The sequence below is a fragment of the Aspergillus brasiliensis genome (genome assembly GCF_001889945.1).
Source record: "Aspergillus brasiliensis CBS 101740 unplaced genomic scaffold ASPBRscaffold_2, whole genome shotgun sequence".
NCBI classification, from domain to species: Eukaryota; Fungi; Ascomycota; class Eurotiomycetes; order Eurotiales; family Aspergillaceae; genus Aspergillus; species Aspergillus brasiliensis.
The window spans coordinates 2,455,036-2,472,330 of NW_027137443.1; the positions used below are offsets into that span (position 1 = coordinate 2,455,036).

Genomic DNA, 17,295 nt, shown 5'->3' on the forward strand with positions numbered 1-17,295 from the left:
GAGTGAGTAGTGACTTTGGTAATGGATTGGTGGCCCGCCGCCAATTCCGTCATAAGCAATCCAACCCCGAAGTCGGCATCATCACCACCACCAGTGATAAGGGATTGCACTTGTTCGTCTAACTACAATACCGAGTAAGTAGTGAGTGAGGCTTGCTCCAATAACCGAACCCTCTCGGTCTGAAGTTGCCCGTCATCTCAACATCCTCATCCTCCCGTTATTTCCGTGCCGCATCGTGCGTCAGGAGGAGTCACTACAGCAATGTACTCCGTAGTAACAGTAGTAAGTAGTGTGATCACGATCTCTATTGGCCACCAAGCAAGTAGATATCACAGGTGGCATGTTATTAAGGAAAGCATTGCGAAAGACCGGGGGGTGTGTGTGTGTGTGTGTGTTGAAACGACCCTAGGTACAGAATAAATTGCACATGAATATGGCCAGGATTCAAGACCATTCTGAGACGCTCTCATAGGTAGGTAGGTAAGGTATTCCTCGGCCACTGACTGCGAGACTTGTGTTCAGTGAGTCGGGGTGGATACGAACCAGGAAGGTAGACTACGGATTGGAGATGGAGTAGGAAAGTGAGTGAGTTGAGTAGTGAGAGGGAAACTCTCGTCGCTCGCCCCCTTCTGCAACGCCTCACTGATGATGCGTCCCTTTCCCACTCTCCCTCCTCTTTCCCTCAAATAGGAGCCCTGGATGGAGTAAATAATTTTAAAAAAGAAAAGAGACAGATAACTAGATGCTATACCTCTTAGGTATACTGTAGGTAATTTGGAGCTCGTGAGACTTGCGACCGACCGCGGAGATTTGTAATTTACCCCCTCACAGCTGCAATCTCATCCCCAACACCAACCACCGTTTCTCTAACTACATAGTAAGTGTGAGTGAGTAGTAACCAAAACTCAGCTTGCGCATACACCTTCAACTTGCAGGCTGAGTTCTCACTCTACCCACAGTAACTATTACTATTAGCTAGGTCAATATGTGATTGCCTCTCAATGCGGTTGGTCATTTAAAGTAGACGCCTCTTAACCTTAGTGGCTAATCCACACCTGCGCACTGGGACACTTGGAAGGTCCCGGTACCATGTTTCCATCCTCTAGTTTCGCCTGTCGACTTGCCATTTTGCGTAAAAGTCCAATTGGTGTCTCAAGTCTGAAGAATTGGGGAGGCGAAAGTGGGAAGCTTGGCCTGGCGCTGTCAGTCAGGCTTATCCCTATCGAGACGGAGCCACGGACTACTATTGAATCCCCCAACTGCGATGAATCCACTCTTCACCACTGCTAGTCCAAGGGGCGGCGGATTTGTGAAAGGTGTGGCCCAACTTTGTTTCTTTTGCGGTTCCTCCATTTGATCGATCCACGGGCCAGAACTTTGAGCGTTTTGGAGATTTTCGAACCTTTTTGAGGATTTTCCAAGGCTCCTCTTGTCGCCCGCATGGCCAGCCTCGTGCCAAAAACCGTGTGTGGGCTCTCTCCGACCCACGTTCCCGTCGCCGCTTTTTCTTCTTCTTTTTTTCTTTTTTTCCTTTTCTCTTTTTGATTTCTTTTCGGCCAGCCGCTTCTTCCTATTGGACCATATTGGCAATGGGGACCTGTTCTTGCACCTGCTCTTTCCGGTATGTCGAGAGGTTGCGGTTGTTAGTCTTCGAGCCAATGGGAATAGAGCCCTTTCCCTTTCCCACGACTCCATACACTGAGCTCATTCGAGAATTCCAGTCCCCTTAGTCACGATATTCTCCAACCAGAACTAAGTAGTAGACTACGATGTCACCAAGAGTTGTGCACCACGCGACAGCTTAGTTAACCTTTCCCTACTTTGTCAGAGCCATTGTCTCCAGTCTCCAGTTCCCCCCCATCCAGCTCTTCCCAGGGATCCGACCTAAACCGGTTCGCGCAGCCATCTCCGATGGTCGGCATGCACGACGAGTGACTCGATCTTGGCCCGATGCATGTGGTCACCCACCAGCATCTATCTAGTCAATTTTTCCCCTGTCGCTCAGTCCTGCAACCCTCGCCTATTAGCATGTTATCGTCGAATCGAAGCGTCCCACCCTTCCCTCCTGGGGGGGATCAGGAAGAAACTTTAAGTTAAGCTAAGCCCGAGAGGTGATGAGCTGTACCTATCATATTGATCCTTGGTGGTCCCTCACCAGCTTCCTCTCCCGGGCTCCAGGTGGCCACAGACCATCGCCCTGAGGGAATGTTAGTTGTGGACTGTGGACACTGGACAGCAATGAAAGAGGAAAACGCCCCAGCCGAACGGTTGCAGAAAGTGGGCGTCCGTCAGTCAGTCAAAGTCCTGGCCTTCGCGGTCCCCTCCCCCCCAGCATCCACCTTGACTTTCTCTATACGGAGTAGACCTGTGCGGTATGGAGGCGGCCGTAGTAGTAGTAGTAGTAGTAGTAGTAGTAGTAGTAGTAGTAGTAATTTGGTACGCTTCGTATGTGATATTGGAAATTTAAGATGAGCCTCTTGGAAATGAGCCTGGACAGTTGAATTAAGCGTGATGACCAATTTCTATTCTTGGTTTTTTATTTTCTTCCTTTAATCTTAACCGTAGTCGACTACTAGCCTACTATGTGTATGTATGTTCAGCCGCTCATGGCCCCAACCAACAACCACAACAAAGCAAAGAGTTGGGGGTTATGCCAGCTTGGATAACTCGAGCCTCTCCATCAACTAGTAGGATAAACTCAAATCATCACTCAGCTGCTCTCACCACTTAGTGTATATCCGTACCAATGATGGTACTCGCCTGACTCTTGTCAACTGGAGACTTTTTCGAGTGACTGTGTGTGTGTGCGCGCGACCCCCCCCATTCTGCTCCTGCTTGATTGATGTGGATGTTGCGTGTGATGTGTTCTATCCTCGACCTTTTTTTCCGACCTATGGCGGGATTCAAATTACTCGAGCTGTGCCGCTAGTGTAGGGCGCGGCCTATCCAGTTCCCGCGCTCTGACGTCGGTGAGAGACGGTTCCTTCCCTTCGCCTGCCCACCGTGGCACCCACACCCACTTCCACCCACTTCCCTTCCCCCCTAATAGTGTCATCACTCATCAGTCAAGTTTCAGGAGAGCGAGAAAGTTGATGGGGGGAAAAGCCAAGACTGGAGCATGGACTCTCTTGCCCCGTTTCCATCTTGTGGTATGGATTGATTTAGTCCCAGAGGAGCAAAAGCAGAAGTAAAAAGAGAACTTGGACTCTTAGGGGGACGGACCCAGAAGCAGGAAGCCATGGGAATGGATGGAAATTGGTTTCCAGTACCATGTCACTAGCCCAGCTAGAACCGAGGACGGGCGGGTCAGCCCATACAATCCCGGTAACGTGGTCGCGATCTGAATCGGAGATGGTTCCATTAAATTATCTTGACTAGTTATCTAGTAATCTGCTCTTCTGGGTGTAATGCTCAGATCCTAAGCGGCATGGGAAAATGAAAGTAGTATGGAGTACAAAGTAAATGATCACAAGTCTAGTGGCTGAGGAAATATCCGGTGTGCACTTTCATCTTATGTATTATCTTGGAGGCCATGTTTGGAAAATTACCATGACAGGGTCTAACATCTTGCGACCGCAAGAGACTGATTCATTATAATCATCATCGTCGTCATCGTCAGCTTGGCTGTTTTATTTAGGGGAACAACCAAGAATCAGATTGACGTGACCCTGACTGTCTGCTCCATTGGCACCGCACGTTAGAGATAGTTTAGTGGTTTATGCCTGCGATGGGGATGGATGGAAGAAGTTGCTCTCTTCCACATCGTCAGGCGGGGCTTGTTGGATATTACTTGTTACCAACACACGATGAGGGGAAAGGAGCCATCATGACGGGAAATCCCTTCCCAGTCCCTCGCATCCACACAATCCCATGCAAGCACGGGTGCTTGTCTACTTTACCTCGATAGTATTCGTAGTTCCTCGGAATCATTCGCACCCTCCGGCTATCGACTCCGCACCAAGAGAGGCAAATATCTCATGACGGCAGACTCCGACCCCATATTAACACGCGAGAGCTCGAACTCTGCAGAATGCAGACCGCGCAAATTGCAAATGGACTCCCGGTCCAACGCGTTGCAATCGGGAAGCCATGTCGTCATCCTGCATGTCCCTCTGCCTTTTTCCGCAGCAAGCCTTCCCCGATATCATCACCTACAGCATCATGGCTGAATTTGATGCAGCAAATGTTGATGATTAGTCCGATCTAATTTGCTCGACTTGCATGAGTGCGGGTTGAGCTTGCTATACATGTACTTGTAGATATCTGACCACAAAAAAGTATGTGACGACGTCGCCCTATAGTCCCGACCACGTCCCATCCCGGTCCATTAGTAGTAATCGGCTAAGAACCATGAACTGGTTGGAGTTAACCTTTATTCCACGGAAATAATCCTAAAGAGACAAACTTTCATTGTTCGATCTCTGATGGATGGATTTTCCCTGTAACTAACGCACGGTGCACCCATCGCATGATACATTTGAGCCTTGCGCCCGAATGTTGCACCGCCGACCATGCATGCAAAAGCGAATCCGAACAATATCTTCGACAGGAAGAATATTCGATGAAAACTCCGCGCAGAGGCAATGGAGTTGTGCTCCATAGTGCAGCTGCAAAAGGGTACTTACTTCCCTCCCAGCATCAGCTTGAGCCGCTGCCCGTTGCTATACCGCCTCAACCAGGATCCCTCCTGCTTAGTGGTATTACGGGGATTCCTAGGCCCTGCAGCCAGCCCGCCCTATGGCCTCCGGCTACGGCGTTCCCAGGCGGCCAAGTCATCAACTCTACCAAACTTACCTCCTAGTATTTAACTACTTCTTTACTAGACTCAGATGAATTAGTTACCAATCATCGTGCTTGGACTGTCTGGACTTGCGTCTTGGCTGCTTTCTTGCGCAACATGTCCACTGCATTATGGCGTCGCAGGAATGCCACCATTGGCTGCCGACTGTGATATAGAACTCTTAAAGGGGGGAAGAGAGATGTGAACATCGAAAACCAACAATTTTAATTTTTATTTCCTTTAGAATAATGAGTTCAAGGCAGCCGTTTGGTTACCTACTCCATCCATCCATGTGCCGTCTACTTACTCCTTTCGCCTCTCTTCGGGAGGGCGGTTCAGTTCTGGTGGTGTACCTGTGGTAACGTTACCGGTATCGCAATAGAAAGCACATTGGGATTACCACATCAGCGTACTAACCAGGTACTAACCTACTAAATGGCCTGCCAGATCCAAAAAGGCAAAAGAGTAGGAAAAGGGACAGCCAGTCAATCATGGCTAGCAGGTGGGGTTTTGGCCCACCTATTCCTGGGAGCTTTTTTATCTCTTAGTCGTCCAGTGACTTCCTCCCCCACGGAACGGGTATACCCTTTGACGTATCTTTGTGATCTGCCGCCACTCCCCCGCTACCTTGAAACACCCTCAAGGGCTCAAGGCGAACCTTGGTCGCTGCATCTAAGCTTAACTCTTGGCGTTGCCTACCCTCCTGCAATCTTTCCCGTTTCCCTTTTTTTCCCTTTTTTTTCAACTTTTCTTTTTCCCTTACCCTCTCCAATATTTTCTTTTCCCATCGATCCACACCATCTTCGTGTCTACCCTCCTCCTCCCACGCCTTTCTCTTTTGGTCACTGGTCACTCCCCTCCCGACACGCTACTTTGTATAGACACGGCACAAACTACACCATTCTCTCTCTTCCCTCGTCCCCCCGCCCCCCTTTACACTCACAGTCCATTCTGGGCGTAGTCTCTACTTCTCTCACTCAGGTTCAACTTACTTACCTTCCTCTGTAGGCGTGCGAGCCCACCGTACTCCGTAACCACACCCCCCCCCCCCCTATGGATATGATGAATTATTCCCGCACGTCGTCTCCTGCCAAAACTGCCACAAATGGAGAAAGCACGGAACGAAGAGGAGAGTAGAATAGACTAAAATAAAATAGAAAAAAAAAATATGGAGTCCGTTCTCCATATTGCGCAGTGGCTAAACCATGAAGGAGGAAAAGGAAAAAGAAAGAGGTCCTGTGCCTGACTGAACTTGTCGTTACTCCATACGCCATTCCATGTTTCCCTATTGTTTGTATTTGCCTTTTTTTCTTCTTTTTGCACAAAGAAAAATCCACACTTTTGTTTCCCCCTCCCATTCCCCTCTCTCCCTTTTTCCACTTACTTAGTTACGTTGTCTACGGAGTACTATCTATCTGTTCTCCTTTTCGCTTTTGCCCTTTTGGTCTTTTGACTTTGGTGCTTAACGCTCGTTTCTTTTTCGTGACCATCCCGTGTTCGCCTCCTAGTAGATAGTAGATGTTGCTGCTTAGAGCCAAAACTTACTTACTACTTAACATAACATAATACTTAATATTACAGAATACATAGTTAGTCCACTTACCTACTGCCTGCACCAGCAAAGTAAAAGCATAACACTAGTAGTCCTTGTCTCTCGTAATTAATATACATACATACATACATACATACATGCCTCAGCTAAGCGGAGTTTCAAGTGTCCCCTTTTCCGCACCACCCTGCGCGTTTTGAGTTATTAGCTAGCTCTTCTTCTACTCCGTACTTACATTAAATAATGCTATGTTGTATTAATTATATTACAATTTCAAATCTGAATCAAGCATAAAGTAAGCAGCAAAGTACGTAGCGTCCGATTGCTAGATAGTTAGCTAGTCTAGTCTCGCAGTTGAATCTGGAGATGACGCAAGATTTGTATCGCCTAGTCCGATTGTTGATTTCATCTACTATCTACTATGTATGGCATTTCGTTTCCCTTAGATTATGGTGATCATATTAGGAAAGTGAACACAAAAATAGAAAAGAAGCAAATGGGGAGGGAGGGGGTGTGTGTTTGGGACGACCTGAAAATTCATTTTCTGGAAAATGAAATGGGGCTATGGGGGATGGGGAGGGAATGAGAAGGGAAAAAAGAAAGAAATAAAATAAAAGATAAATTCGCGGCGGAATTAGAAAAATAAAAAATAAAATAAAAAAATGAAGGGAAAATGAATAGGGGAACGGAAGGGAAATAGGTGAGAGAGGGAAAGCCAAAAAAGAAAAAAAAATAAAAGGGAAAGGAAAAAAAAAGGGCAATGCTCAATTCAGCAAAAGAGTAGCCCCTCCTAGGTCGCTCTCCCCTCTACTCCGTACCCCAAGAAAAGAAAAATGATAGAATAAAAAAATTATAATTATTATAGAAATGATAAAAAATAAAATAAAATCGATCCAAACCAGGGAAAAAAAGAAGACCCATCCAAAACCTTGAGAGTCACCCGAGGAACTGGTTCCCATTTGGAGATTTCCACTGCCACTAAGCAATTCCTCTCGTTTTTTTAACACTGGCGCCGTTTCGAAGCCTAAGCGGCCCAAAGTAACGATCTGCAACCGTCCCCGACGGGACGTCGTCAGTGGCACTAGGCCATCACCAACACGGCAACGCCAGGGCTTCCTTTCGTCCCTGCGGTCCATCCTCATGCTGAGATCCTGTATTTGTTCATAAGCTTCGCCGATCCCCTTCGGGGCCCTTCCCCAGACTGTCTTGTCTTTCCTTCTTCCTGTCTGTCGGGTTCTCACCTTCAAGGGATTTCTGGATTGTTTTTCTACCTCGAGCTGACCTGGCTCTCTTCTACTCTTCTCTACTTTTTTTTCTTATCATAAACCCTGTCTACTACCTTCAGGAAACTATTTTACTTTGCGCCTCCTCCATCATCCTCGAAGCTTGTCCTACACTTGCATTCTGCGCCTTCCGTTCCTCTATACATTTTGCGCGGATCAATTCATCTCTCCTCCTGTCCTCATTGTTGATCATCCTCGCGATCTATTCTCCTCCCACCCCCTTCCATTCTTCTGCTCCTCCCCACCTTCTACCATTCCAGTTCACCCGCGCAATCCCTTTTTGTATCGTCAACCTTTCGCGGGGAAATCCTGTGTTTTGGTTCCTGCATATTCCCAGGGATATCTTGCGCCGTGATCTCGTGCTCTCCAACGTCAATCACGCCGTTAAATCATTTTTCTTGTCTCACTCCTTTCTCTAAATTCAAACCCACGCGATCAAAACTACTATCCTCCATGACGATGGTTATTGAGAACCAGAACCGCCAATACGGCGGGATGGGCTTCGATAACGTGTATCAACACAACATGCACCACAGCACTCCGCAGTTCACCGACCCATGGGCCGCTCAAACTTCGTCCCATTCCACTCCCCCGGTCTACGCGACCACCATGGGACCCAGCCAAATTGGCCTCGGCCATGTTAAGCAGGAGGAAGTGAGCCGCCCACCGATGTCGATGCCATACTCGAGTATTCCCGTTTCCGCTCCCTCGATGGTCGCCGGGAGCAATTACTCTACCGCTACTGCTTCGAGTTACCCCGGACCGGAGATGATGGGTTTGTCGCACGACATGCCACGCACTTCTTTCGATCAAGCCCCGGCCTACACTACCGCCTCGCCCATGACCAGCTTCGCGCCCGCGAGCTACGCCCCGCTCAGCTATGCCCCGTCTATGCACCAACACCAGGACCGTCGGATATCTCATGCGTAAGTTTATCCCCATATTATGAAGCTTTCAGCGGTGTGCTATGGACGGAAATATGCTTACATTCGATTTTCATCTCGATCAGTGATGCTCGCGTCGGTCAATCGCAACCCCCTTCTGCCCCAACATTCGGAGACGCTCTTGATGCTAGCCGTGGAATGGTCGCGCTCAGCCAGGATATGACCCCTCGCAATATCTACGGCCCTCGCAGCTCGCGAGGCTCGGGTGACTCTTACGGTTTCCCCTCGACACACTCTTCTGGATCGTCGATCTCTTCCGGCGGAAACTACCCTTATTATTCCGCCTCTGTCGCATCAGTGGAGTCCTCTGTGACTGATTACAGCTCCACTACTTCGGAATCTTACGAGAATGGTCACTTGTCGCGGACGCTGCCTCGCCCGTCGAACCTGTTGACGGGAAGTGCGCCTCCAGGACCCCAGTCGATGATGAGCCAGTTTAGCTCCAAGATGCCGTCCAACACCCAGAAGAAGCACAAGTGCAAGGTGTGCGACAAGCGGTTTACCCGCCCGTCGTCTCTTCAGACTCATATGTACAGTCACACTGGTGAAAAACGTAAGTTCCAGAACGAGTCCGATTTCAAAAGTGGTCTGTGATACTGATAGTCGGGAATATAGCATTCGCATGTGACGTGGAAGGCTGTGGCCGCCATTTCTCGGTCGTCTCTAACTTGCGGCGGCACAAGAAGGTCCACAAAGGAGAAAAGGAAGGTGCTTCGGGCGAAGATGAAGAGTAAATTGAGCCACTCTTCCTTTCAGTCTCGAATGCCTCCCCCTTAACGCGCCACCTCAACGGGGCGGAGGAACAGCGGACTACGATCCTGAGACACATCGCAACACCTTGTGCGACGTCCCACTCCTGAATCTGGTTCGGTCTCTTGTACAACAGCTTCGATTCCTCTTCTACTACTTTTCTTCTCTTTCCGTCTCGGCCGGTGTGGCAGAGAAACGATACCCCATTTCTTTATTTTCCTTTGTTTATTCTCAGATTCCCCTGGACAGGCAAGACACGGTACAACGGCTCGGAGGGTTGCTAGTGATGTCTTTATTACCCAAGTTTATGACCATAGAGGTACCGGTTGTTTTGCTGGTTGGTGATTTGTTTTTTCTTTTTTTTCTGGTTCTCATTACCCATTTCCTTCTTATCTCTCGCTAGACTAGGGAGTTGGCCCGATGTTGTTTGATTTCCTTTCTGTTTGGCATGACTCTTCTGCTCAGATACCAGCTGGGGTTTGGTTCTTGATGATTCACTTCTTTTCCTGCGTTTCCGTGACATGATTGCAATTCGGAATATATACGCAGCAGGCCTTTTATTTACACATTTCCTTTTTTTCTTTCATGATCTAGAATATTTCCTTTCTTCTCTCCCCCCTTTTTCCTTGTGTTTGTTTTCATCCGGTTGCTTGACCTTTTCCTTGCGCTGCCGCAGAGTCTCGCGTGATTATTTGTTATCGGGAACTAGCATGGGCTGTTGATCTGAGTTGGGTTTGTTTTTCTGCTGGAATAAATTGCTATAAGGAGGCGCACTCGCGTTGGCGAGTGCAGGGCTGATACCCGTTGCAATTGGGCGGAGCATGGGCTGGGAAATGCAGGCTGGTTTGTTTGCCACGACTAAACTTGTTTGGAGCATACTAGACACCCATTGTGTCACCTACGGTCGCTACTATATACCTTATTGTCTAATTAAGATGCTTGAAATGCACCCCCGGGGTTCCCTGTAGACTGACGCTATCATTTTCTCTGTACTTTCCCTCCCTTTGAACCGATCTTGCCATGCTCAGTGATAGTGACCCCTGGTCCGCACGCGCGCCCTGTTTGACCTGTACCGCCTCCACGGGGATAGATCCAGCTACTTTCCCCAAAATGTATGGATCAAACTCCGTGCAGCAGGTCAGCTAAGACCCTTGCTTACTTACTTGCTTGCATGCTTACATCCGGCGTACCTTCTTCAATGGGACATGAGGAAGCTGGACAGGAAGCTAAAGGATCTGTGTGTGTGCCTTGGGGGCCCAAGCAAGGGTTACCCCCCAACTTTCTCCGCATTGTCTTGTCCCGAATGAGTGTGTCAATCTCGGATATCCCGAGGGGACTGACGATCTTCAGTGTCTTTATTTTCATACTGCCTTTGTCTCTGCTCAATAAGGTGTGATTTCTCCATACCAGTTTGTTCATTATACTCGTTGTGCGCAATGACTGATTGACTCCAGAGCATGGGGGGTTGCGTTTTTCTATGGGTGATCTTGATATCATGGAGTGGAAGGATTGCTGTGAATCTACGGGGTGAGTGATGGAGGTTGGCTTGGGTATGTATATTCAATACTATATATACTATTCATGGTATATATGGTATATATAAAGTGTGCTGCATACGGGGAAATGGTGGGGGTTCACGGCGGATTCGCTAACGGCGATGGTGTAACAGGTCCTGGATTTGAAGCGCCGGGCGCGTCCTTGTGAATATTTGGTCCCCTTCAGGATATTCGCGAGGCATGTTCATAGCCTGCAGGATATGTTGTATATTCTATATTCATGTTCATTCTGAACCGGTCTTCTGCACTTTGAACGGATTCAGTATCGGAGACATCTCGTCGTCCATTGGGGTGTATCATCGGCAAAGCGAAACCATCTCCGGAGAGGACACAGCAGGGGCACCAAGAACTTGCGGTATACAGCTACATACCGCTCACGGCAGCTGGCATCTCGAATCTCCTACGCATGGAAATAATAGTCTCCTTCAGCACCAATGATGATGGCTATGGAGCATTGTGTGTCCCGAACTGCGCATGACTTTATGTATGCATGCAACTCCACCAACTTCCCATTGATCTATCAAATGAAAGTAGCAGGCGCTAACTCGGCTACGATGTTGCAGGGCGTACTTAACATGAGTGTATCTGATTCGGCGTTGTTTCCACGACCGATGCATGGCCACGAGGGCAACGGCGCTTATATCAAACCTTGTTGGTTTTATGCGCGTCTCACACCCACTGTCGTCCACGAATGTCTGTTAGACAGATTTCAAGATAGATTACACCGGCGTGTGGCTATATCTGCAAGAGTGCTTCTGGGTGTAGCGCCTGTGCTGCCTATAGGGTATAGCTTGCTGGCCGGGGGTCCATGCCATGTTCGACTGACTTGGTTGAATGTTGGAGGGTTGTTGCCTGTGGGTTGCCTTTGCATGCGAGATATTGGGCATACTGAAGCTATTCCTTTTTCTCTGTTGCTTTAGAATAAGGCTTCGGCCTTGTTGACTTCAGATCTCACCGGTTATCTCTTGCTGAGGCAGTGTATGTGGCTATCCAACATATTGTTGTTTGTGTGTATCAACTGGACTGGATTGATTTAGCATGGCTGAGAGCGAATCCTGAGGGATGTCAAGGCAGACTGGCTTCATTATAGTGTTACTTCTGAGAATTGGAGTTCAGTGCATAGGTGGTGAACGTGAGTACCAGTGTTTGCAATAACTCACTGGTCTATCCTCCTACTACTTATGTGTCGATGCTTCCTTCCATCAGAACAGCTTTCCTCTCACTACCAACCCACTTCATCCTTCAGTTGAAAACAACAACTCACAATCCAAACCGCTCACAATCTCCTGCTCTATCATCCAAAGAAATAGACATCTGCACCATGCATCTCAACTACCTCGTCTTCCTCCTCCCCCTCCTCGTCACTGCGATCCCACACTCCACCCTCGACGAATCCAAGAACACCGACACCGACGCCAACGATGTCCTAACCACCACCTCCACCTTCAGCTCCACTATCTCTACTCTCAAGGACCTCGACCTCACCTCCTGCTCCCTTAACACCACCACTCTTAATATCAGCTACAACCTCACAGCCCTTTCCATCCCAACCACCAATGTCACTCTTAAGCACGTCGCTCTCGGCCGTGGAACCCAAAACTACACTTGTCCTTCACCTCAGAATACTACCGCCAAGCCCACCGCCGTTGGTGCCCTGGCCACTCTCTTCGATGCCTCCTGCATCGCCTCGGTCGATGAGGACCTCCTGCACCATCTGCCTGCCATCGTGCAAGGCATCCCGCTCGAGACCCTGGACTTTCTCGCCACGTTGATCAGCCTAGCTGGTGCGGGAGAGGGCATTCTTGGCGAGCATTACTTTACGAAGTCTGGGCAGCCGTTCTTCGATCTTGGGTTTGGCGGGGATGAAGGCGATGGTAATTGGGCTGCGATGAAGAAGGTTGGTAGTGCTGCTGCGCCGAGGAGTGTGGACGTGCCGTGGCTTAAGTTGGTAGCGGTTGATGGAGCGGGCATTAAGGTATGTATGATGTTGCTATACTTGTGTGCTTCGTTTACTCGATACTGATGATGGAGTGTAGGAGGTTTATCGCGTTTATACGGCTGGGGGTGCTAGTCCGGCTACGTGCGAGGGCCACGAGGGCGAGTTTGAGGTGGAGTATGCGGCGGAATATTGGTTCTATGGGTGATAATTCCAATTTTTCTCTGAGTGCTTTGTTGCTGGAAGTTCTCGGAGCTTTGCTCTTATGCTTTGCTATGAGGGAGGATATGCATTGATTTGATAATTAGGGTACTTTGCGCTGGGTGACTAGTATTTGTTAGTAACAACCCAACTAAGTAGGTGACTAACGAATTTACATCTTACCTCACCGTATTTTGTCTTTGCTGAACAGACATCGAAACAAGCAGGATGATTACACTTTCATGTGTAACATTCTCTACATCCAAGAGTGAGATGTCAACGATATCTCCCGTCTATTACAGATGCATTGTAAGGCATATTCTCCTGTCCAACAGAGCCATAACAACTGACTGTCTATACCCACACTACGTATACCCAACAGTCTCTATATCCCAACGTCAACTAGTTACAGCGCTTAGACTCAGCCACGTCCGGATCCCTCCGCCACCAAATAACCCTATCGAAGCACCACGTCAACAGAAAGTCTGTGCTTTCAGCTGGCAGCTGCGCCAATCATCCCACATAAAAAAGTATAACTGATAGTTCTCAGCCACAATCTGACTGACACCACCCGTCACCACTCTAAGACTTACTAGCAATTATGCGGGATTCATCTGTCTTTCAGTTCAGCTGTCATCCTCGAAATTAAAGCAAGCCCAAGGCTTGGTCTTCTACTATTTATATTCAATATAGACAAGCCGGAAAATTCCAAGATTATTCTAGTATTAACTTAACAAAGTATCTCCGAAACAAGCCCGCACAGTATCTAGAAAGACAGAGAGAAAGAGAGAAAGAGAGAGAGTACAAAGAAGCCCATCCAATAACTATGCGATTATGTCATAAAGCATTAATCCCTCACGTGACACAATGGTCTCGCCCAAACCGGTAAGCTCCGCAGCTGAGAACAGAGAGAGAGAGGGAGACAGAGAAACTGGATTGGAACCTGGAACCAACACCCGCGTTTTCCCCGAAAACGCGTAGCTTCAACTCACCTTCAACCACCACCACCTCCTCCTCCTCCGGCCGGACCTTTGCTTCCATCCACACCCACCTCCCATCTCTTTCTTTTCAATACAGTTACCACGACCACAACCACAATTACAATCACCATTTAAACGGTTTTCTCCTCTTTTATAAATTGAAATTCGTTAATGCGCATGGTGGTTGTACGAGTGTGATCGGTCAATCATCAATCGCTTTGCTCTTCTTCTATCATCTATTTCAATTCCCACCTCCCTCCCATATATTCCTCCATCCATCCATCTGTCGCGAGCTTGCTCCCTCTCTCTCTCTTTCTCTATCTTTCTTTCACTCATACTCACCTACTTTACGCTATCTTTCCGTCCATCCGTCCATTCACACCTACCTACCTACTTCATATCCTATCGCATCACATACCACATCAACCTACCTACCAAAATGGCAACCGACTACAGCAAAAAGACCAACGCCGAACTAATCGAGATCCTCAAGTCGCGCAATCTCCCCCACACGGGAAAGAAAGCAGAGATGGTCGCTCGACTACAGGAGAACGATAACAGTGCGGCCAAGACTGAGGACAAGCCTGCCACCGACGATGTGATTGACTGGGAAGACGATGAGGTCCCGGCTGGTGAAGCGGCTGCTAAGGCGTCGACTGCGACCGGCGCGGCGGCTATCGCGGCCGGTGGGCAAGGCGAAGTAGAGAACCCTGTTAAGGTGCCGAATCAGAAATTGGACGAGGAGGCCGATCCCGCGACCGCGAAGGACTTGAAGGTGGAACAACCTGGTGCTGGTGCTGGTGATGCTGCGCAGCAGCAGGAGGAGGGGAAGAAGGAGGAGGAGGGTGCTGCTGCTACGGAGAAGGTGGAAGAGGAGGAAAAGAAGCCGGCGGTTACCTATTCGGCTGGTCTGCCGATTACGGAGATGGAGGAGGAATTGAAGAAGAGGAAGGCTCGCGCAGAGAAGTTTGGTGTTACGGAGGAGTCGAAGGCTGCGATCGAGGCGGCGGAGAAGCAGCTTGAGCGGGCGAAGCGGTTCGGTACTGCGGCCCCGGCCCCTGGTGAGGTTGGTGTGAAGAAGTTGGACGAGGCGCTGCCGGAGAAGGAGGAGAAGTCGCGCAAGAGAGGTCGCGGTGATGACCAGAGTGGTGGTCGCGGTGGGAAGAAGAGGGATGTCGGGGGAAGGAACCGATTCCGCGGTAGAGGAGGACACGGTGGAAATCGTAACCAGGGTCAAGGTGGTCGCCCTCAGAGGCAACAGAATGGCGGTGGTGCTCCTGCTGCTACTGGACCCAAGACCACTAACTGGAGTGACAAGGACGTCCAGGCCCTGGAAGCTCGGAAGAAGAGGTTCGGCGCTGCTGCGTAGACCCAGAAGGAGGGTCGCAATGTGATATTCCCGTCCATATTTCTGCTATCTCTTCTTCTTCTCTTCTGTTTACAGGTTACTGGCGTTTTAGGGGAATTCAAGCTTTGGTTCGAAAAAATATCCTGTTGTGTACATGTTGCGAACTGGAGTCGCGGTTGACGGTGTGAGTGATATTGTGATAACTTTGGCCTGCATGCCACTAAGAAGTGCCGGACCTGGTCGATCGGGTCGGCCATTGTGTAACTGGCAAATACGATTCGGCCATTGGATCTGACGGTGTGACAAGCAGTCAGGGCCATTTAGGAGATCCCGGTAGGCATTGTTGGATATTGCTCGGAGATTTCCCCTGGATGTGGTCAAAGATCCGTGCAGGGTAACATGCATCCATCCAATCCGCCCTCTGAGTTGCTTTCTTTTTTTCGTTTTCTCTTCCCTTCTCTAGTTATTGCTTTCCCCCGTCAAGCATTGCTTACCATTGACGAAGACACCAAGCGAATGGTATAGAAAGGGCCTAGTGTACAGCATATAAGCTATCGAATCCCATGTAAATAGTCGAGCTGCAAGCCTAATTCTGTAGTGGAACTAGTAGTAAGTAGCATCCACACGTTCAGCTGAGAATCCCTGGCGCATGAGCATGATGGCGCCCCAGTTCCTGCAGCGCCAACCGACCGACCGACCGTGGCTTCTTTCTGGCTTGCCTTGGGGATCGGATCGGATCTGCAGAAGTCTATCATCACGCACATTCCTTTTGTTTTCGCGCCCCCTGGTCGCATGTTTTTTCCCTCCTAGACCGACGCGTAAACAACCAACTGTGAAGGGAGATCTAAATACTCCGTGATTGGTATATGTCACATCGCTTAGGGGAGACGAAGGAGGGGGTAAAGTTCAGATATAGTATTAGTTAGGTAGGCCAGAAGTCAGTTAACCGCCGTCCCACTGAATCACATTCACAAAAGGCAGGGAAGGGGAGAGGGGGGGCCGCCTTTGCTTCACTCTGTCGGGCAAATGCCCCTTCGTTGTTGGTCCAGTGCGCCCGTGGTGCTAATTGCTAAGCCAGGCCCCGTTCACCTTGGATCCGTCAATCAGGCGTGATTGTCGCCCCGTGTTGAAATGTCTAGCGGCGGATCAAGACCCACGGCTCAGCGACTCCGCATTTCCCTCGGATCGGGGGCGAGGCAATGAGGCACTTTTTCTTTACTTAGTTGATTCGAAAGGATTGCAGATAGGGAATTTAGGGATCGACTGTGGTTTGCTAAGGCGGCGGGGATCCACTGGGCTCAGTCCTCGGTCTCAGCTGCTGTGTGCGGCCTGTAGCTTCGGGGATGTCACTGGTTGCGTGAATAGTACGCGAAGGAACAAAGTATATCATGTTTGGCCGTTGTGAGAGTGGATCGAGGCAAATGTCCATTTCATTTTGTGTGATGGGGGTTATAGGCGATGTGACTGGATGGGGGGGAGGTTGAATGGATCGGGGCGAACCTTCCGGTGTACCAGGGTTGAGTGTACTCCGTAGTACCTTGTCGCTCATTCAGAGCACACACGGCAGAGTCAGAGTGAGAGAGAAGGTGGAGAAGGTTGACTTTTGGAACTCTCTAGAGATAACAAAGTAGACAATGCTGTGTAGTTGATCCCTCAGAAAATCCCATTGTGGAAGAAGAGAATGAAGGGCCGCATGTGTTGCTATAATTAAAATCCAGAGGCTAAACTCGGCCTCCCCGAATTGTCACTGACCATCAGTGACGGTCAGTGACCACCACCTGACCGGCTTGGGTCGCCGCCGTGAAAATCTCCGGTGAGCGTCAAATCAGCGCCCATCTTCTCCAAAAACACACAGACCAGTTCGAGCTCGAAGCTCGCTTTTTAGTCCTTACAAAGCACTAGTCAACTGCGGCAATCCTGACTGACAACTGACAGAAGACTGACAGTGACCACCAGCATGCTTGGCTG

The 17,295-nt window shown here is 49.2% G+C and overlaps 5 protein-coding genes across 5 annotated transcripts; 4 read left to right on the forward strand and 1 right to left on the reverse strand.

The window, feature by feature from the left end:
* Positions 1-761: 761 nt before the first annotated feature.
* Positions 762-1,891, reverse strand: ASPBRDRAFT_401974 (uncharacterized protein). Its single transcript, XM_067624298.1, has 2 exons — positions 1,242-1,891; positions 762-1,194 (listed from the first exon to the last, which is right to left on the reverse strand). The coding sequence occupies exons 1-2, from the start codon at positions 1,693-1,695 to the stop codon at positions 1,103-1,105; spliced, it is 546 nt and encodes a 181-aa protein (XP_067483505.1). The 5' UTR covers positions 1,696-1,891; the 3' UTR covers positions 762-1,102.
* Positions 1,892-8,065: 6,174 nt separating this feature from the next.
* Positions 8,066-9,290, forward strand: ASPBRDRAFT_116888 (C2H2-type zinc finger protein; the record flags this gene model as incomplete). Its single annotated transcript, XM_067617026.1, has 3 exons — positions 8,066-8,538; positions 8,622-9,109; positions 9,172-9,290. 3 exons carry the CDS (start codon positions 8,066-8,068, stop codon positions 9,288-9,290), a joined length of 1,080 nt encoding a protein of 359 aa, XP_067483506.1.
* Positions 9,291-10,302: 1,012 nt separating this feature from the next.
* ASPBRDRAFT_402047 (uncharacterized protein) lies at positions 10,303-11,159 on the forward strand. The gene is made up of 3 exons (XM_067624301.1): positions 10,303-10,696; positions 10,761-10,856; positions 10,976-11,159. Exons 1-2 carry the CDS (start codon positions 10,421-10,423, stop codon positions 10,839-10,841), a joined length of 357 nt encoding a protein of 118 aa, XP_067483507.1. The 5' UTR covers positions 10,303-10,420; the 3' UTR covers positions 10,842-10,856; positions 10,976-11,159.
* A 1,024-nt stretch (positions 11,160-12,183) lies between these two features.
* ASPBRDRAFT_115790 (DUF3455 domain-containing protein) lies at positions 12,184-13,006 on the forward strand (the record flags this gene model as incomplete). Its single annotated transcript, XM_067616926.1, has 2 exons — positions 12,184-12,837; positions 12,899-13,006. The coding sequence occupies 2 exons, from the start codon at positions 12,184-12,186 to the stop codon at positions 13,004-13,006; spliced, it is 762 nt and encodes a 253-aa protein (XP_067483508.1).
* Positions 13,007-14,229: 1,223 nt separating this feature from the next.
* On the forward strand, positions 14,230-15,392 carry ASPBRDRAFT_402089 (SAP domain-containing protein). The gene is made up of 2 exons (XM_067624305.1): positions 14,230-14,754; positions 14,845-15,392. The coding sequence occupies exons 1-2, from the start codon at positions 14,419-14,421 to the stop codon at positions 15,346-15,348; spliced, it is 840 nt and encodes a 279-aa protein (XP_067483509.1). The 5' UTR covers positions 14,230-14,418; the 3' UTR covers positions 15,349-15,392.
* Positions 15,393-17,295: the final 1,903 nt, after the last annotated feature.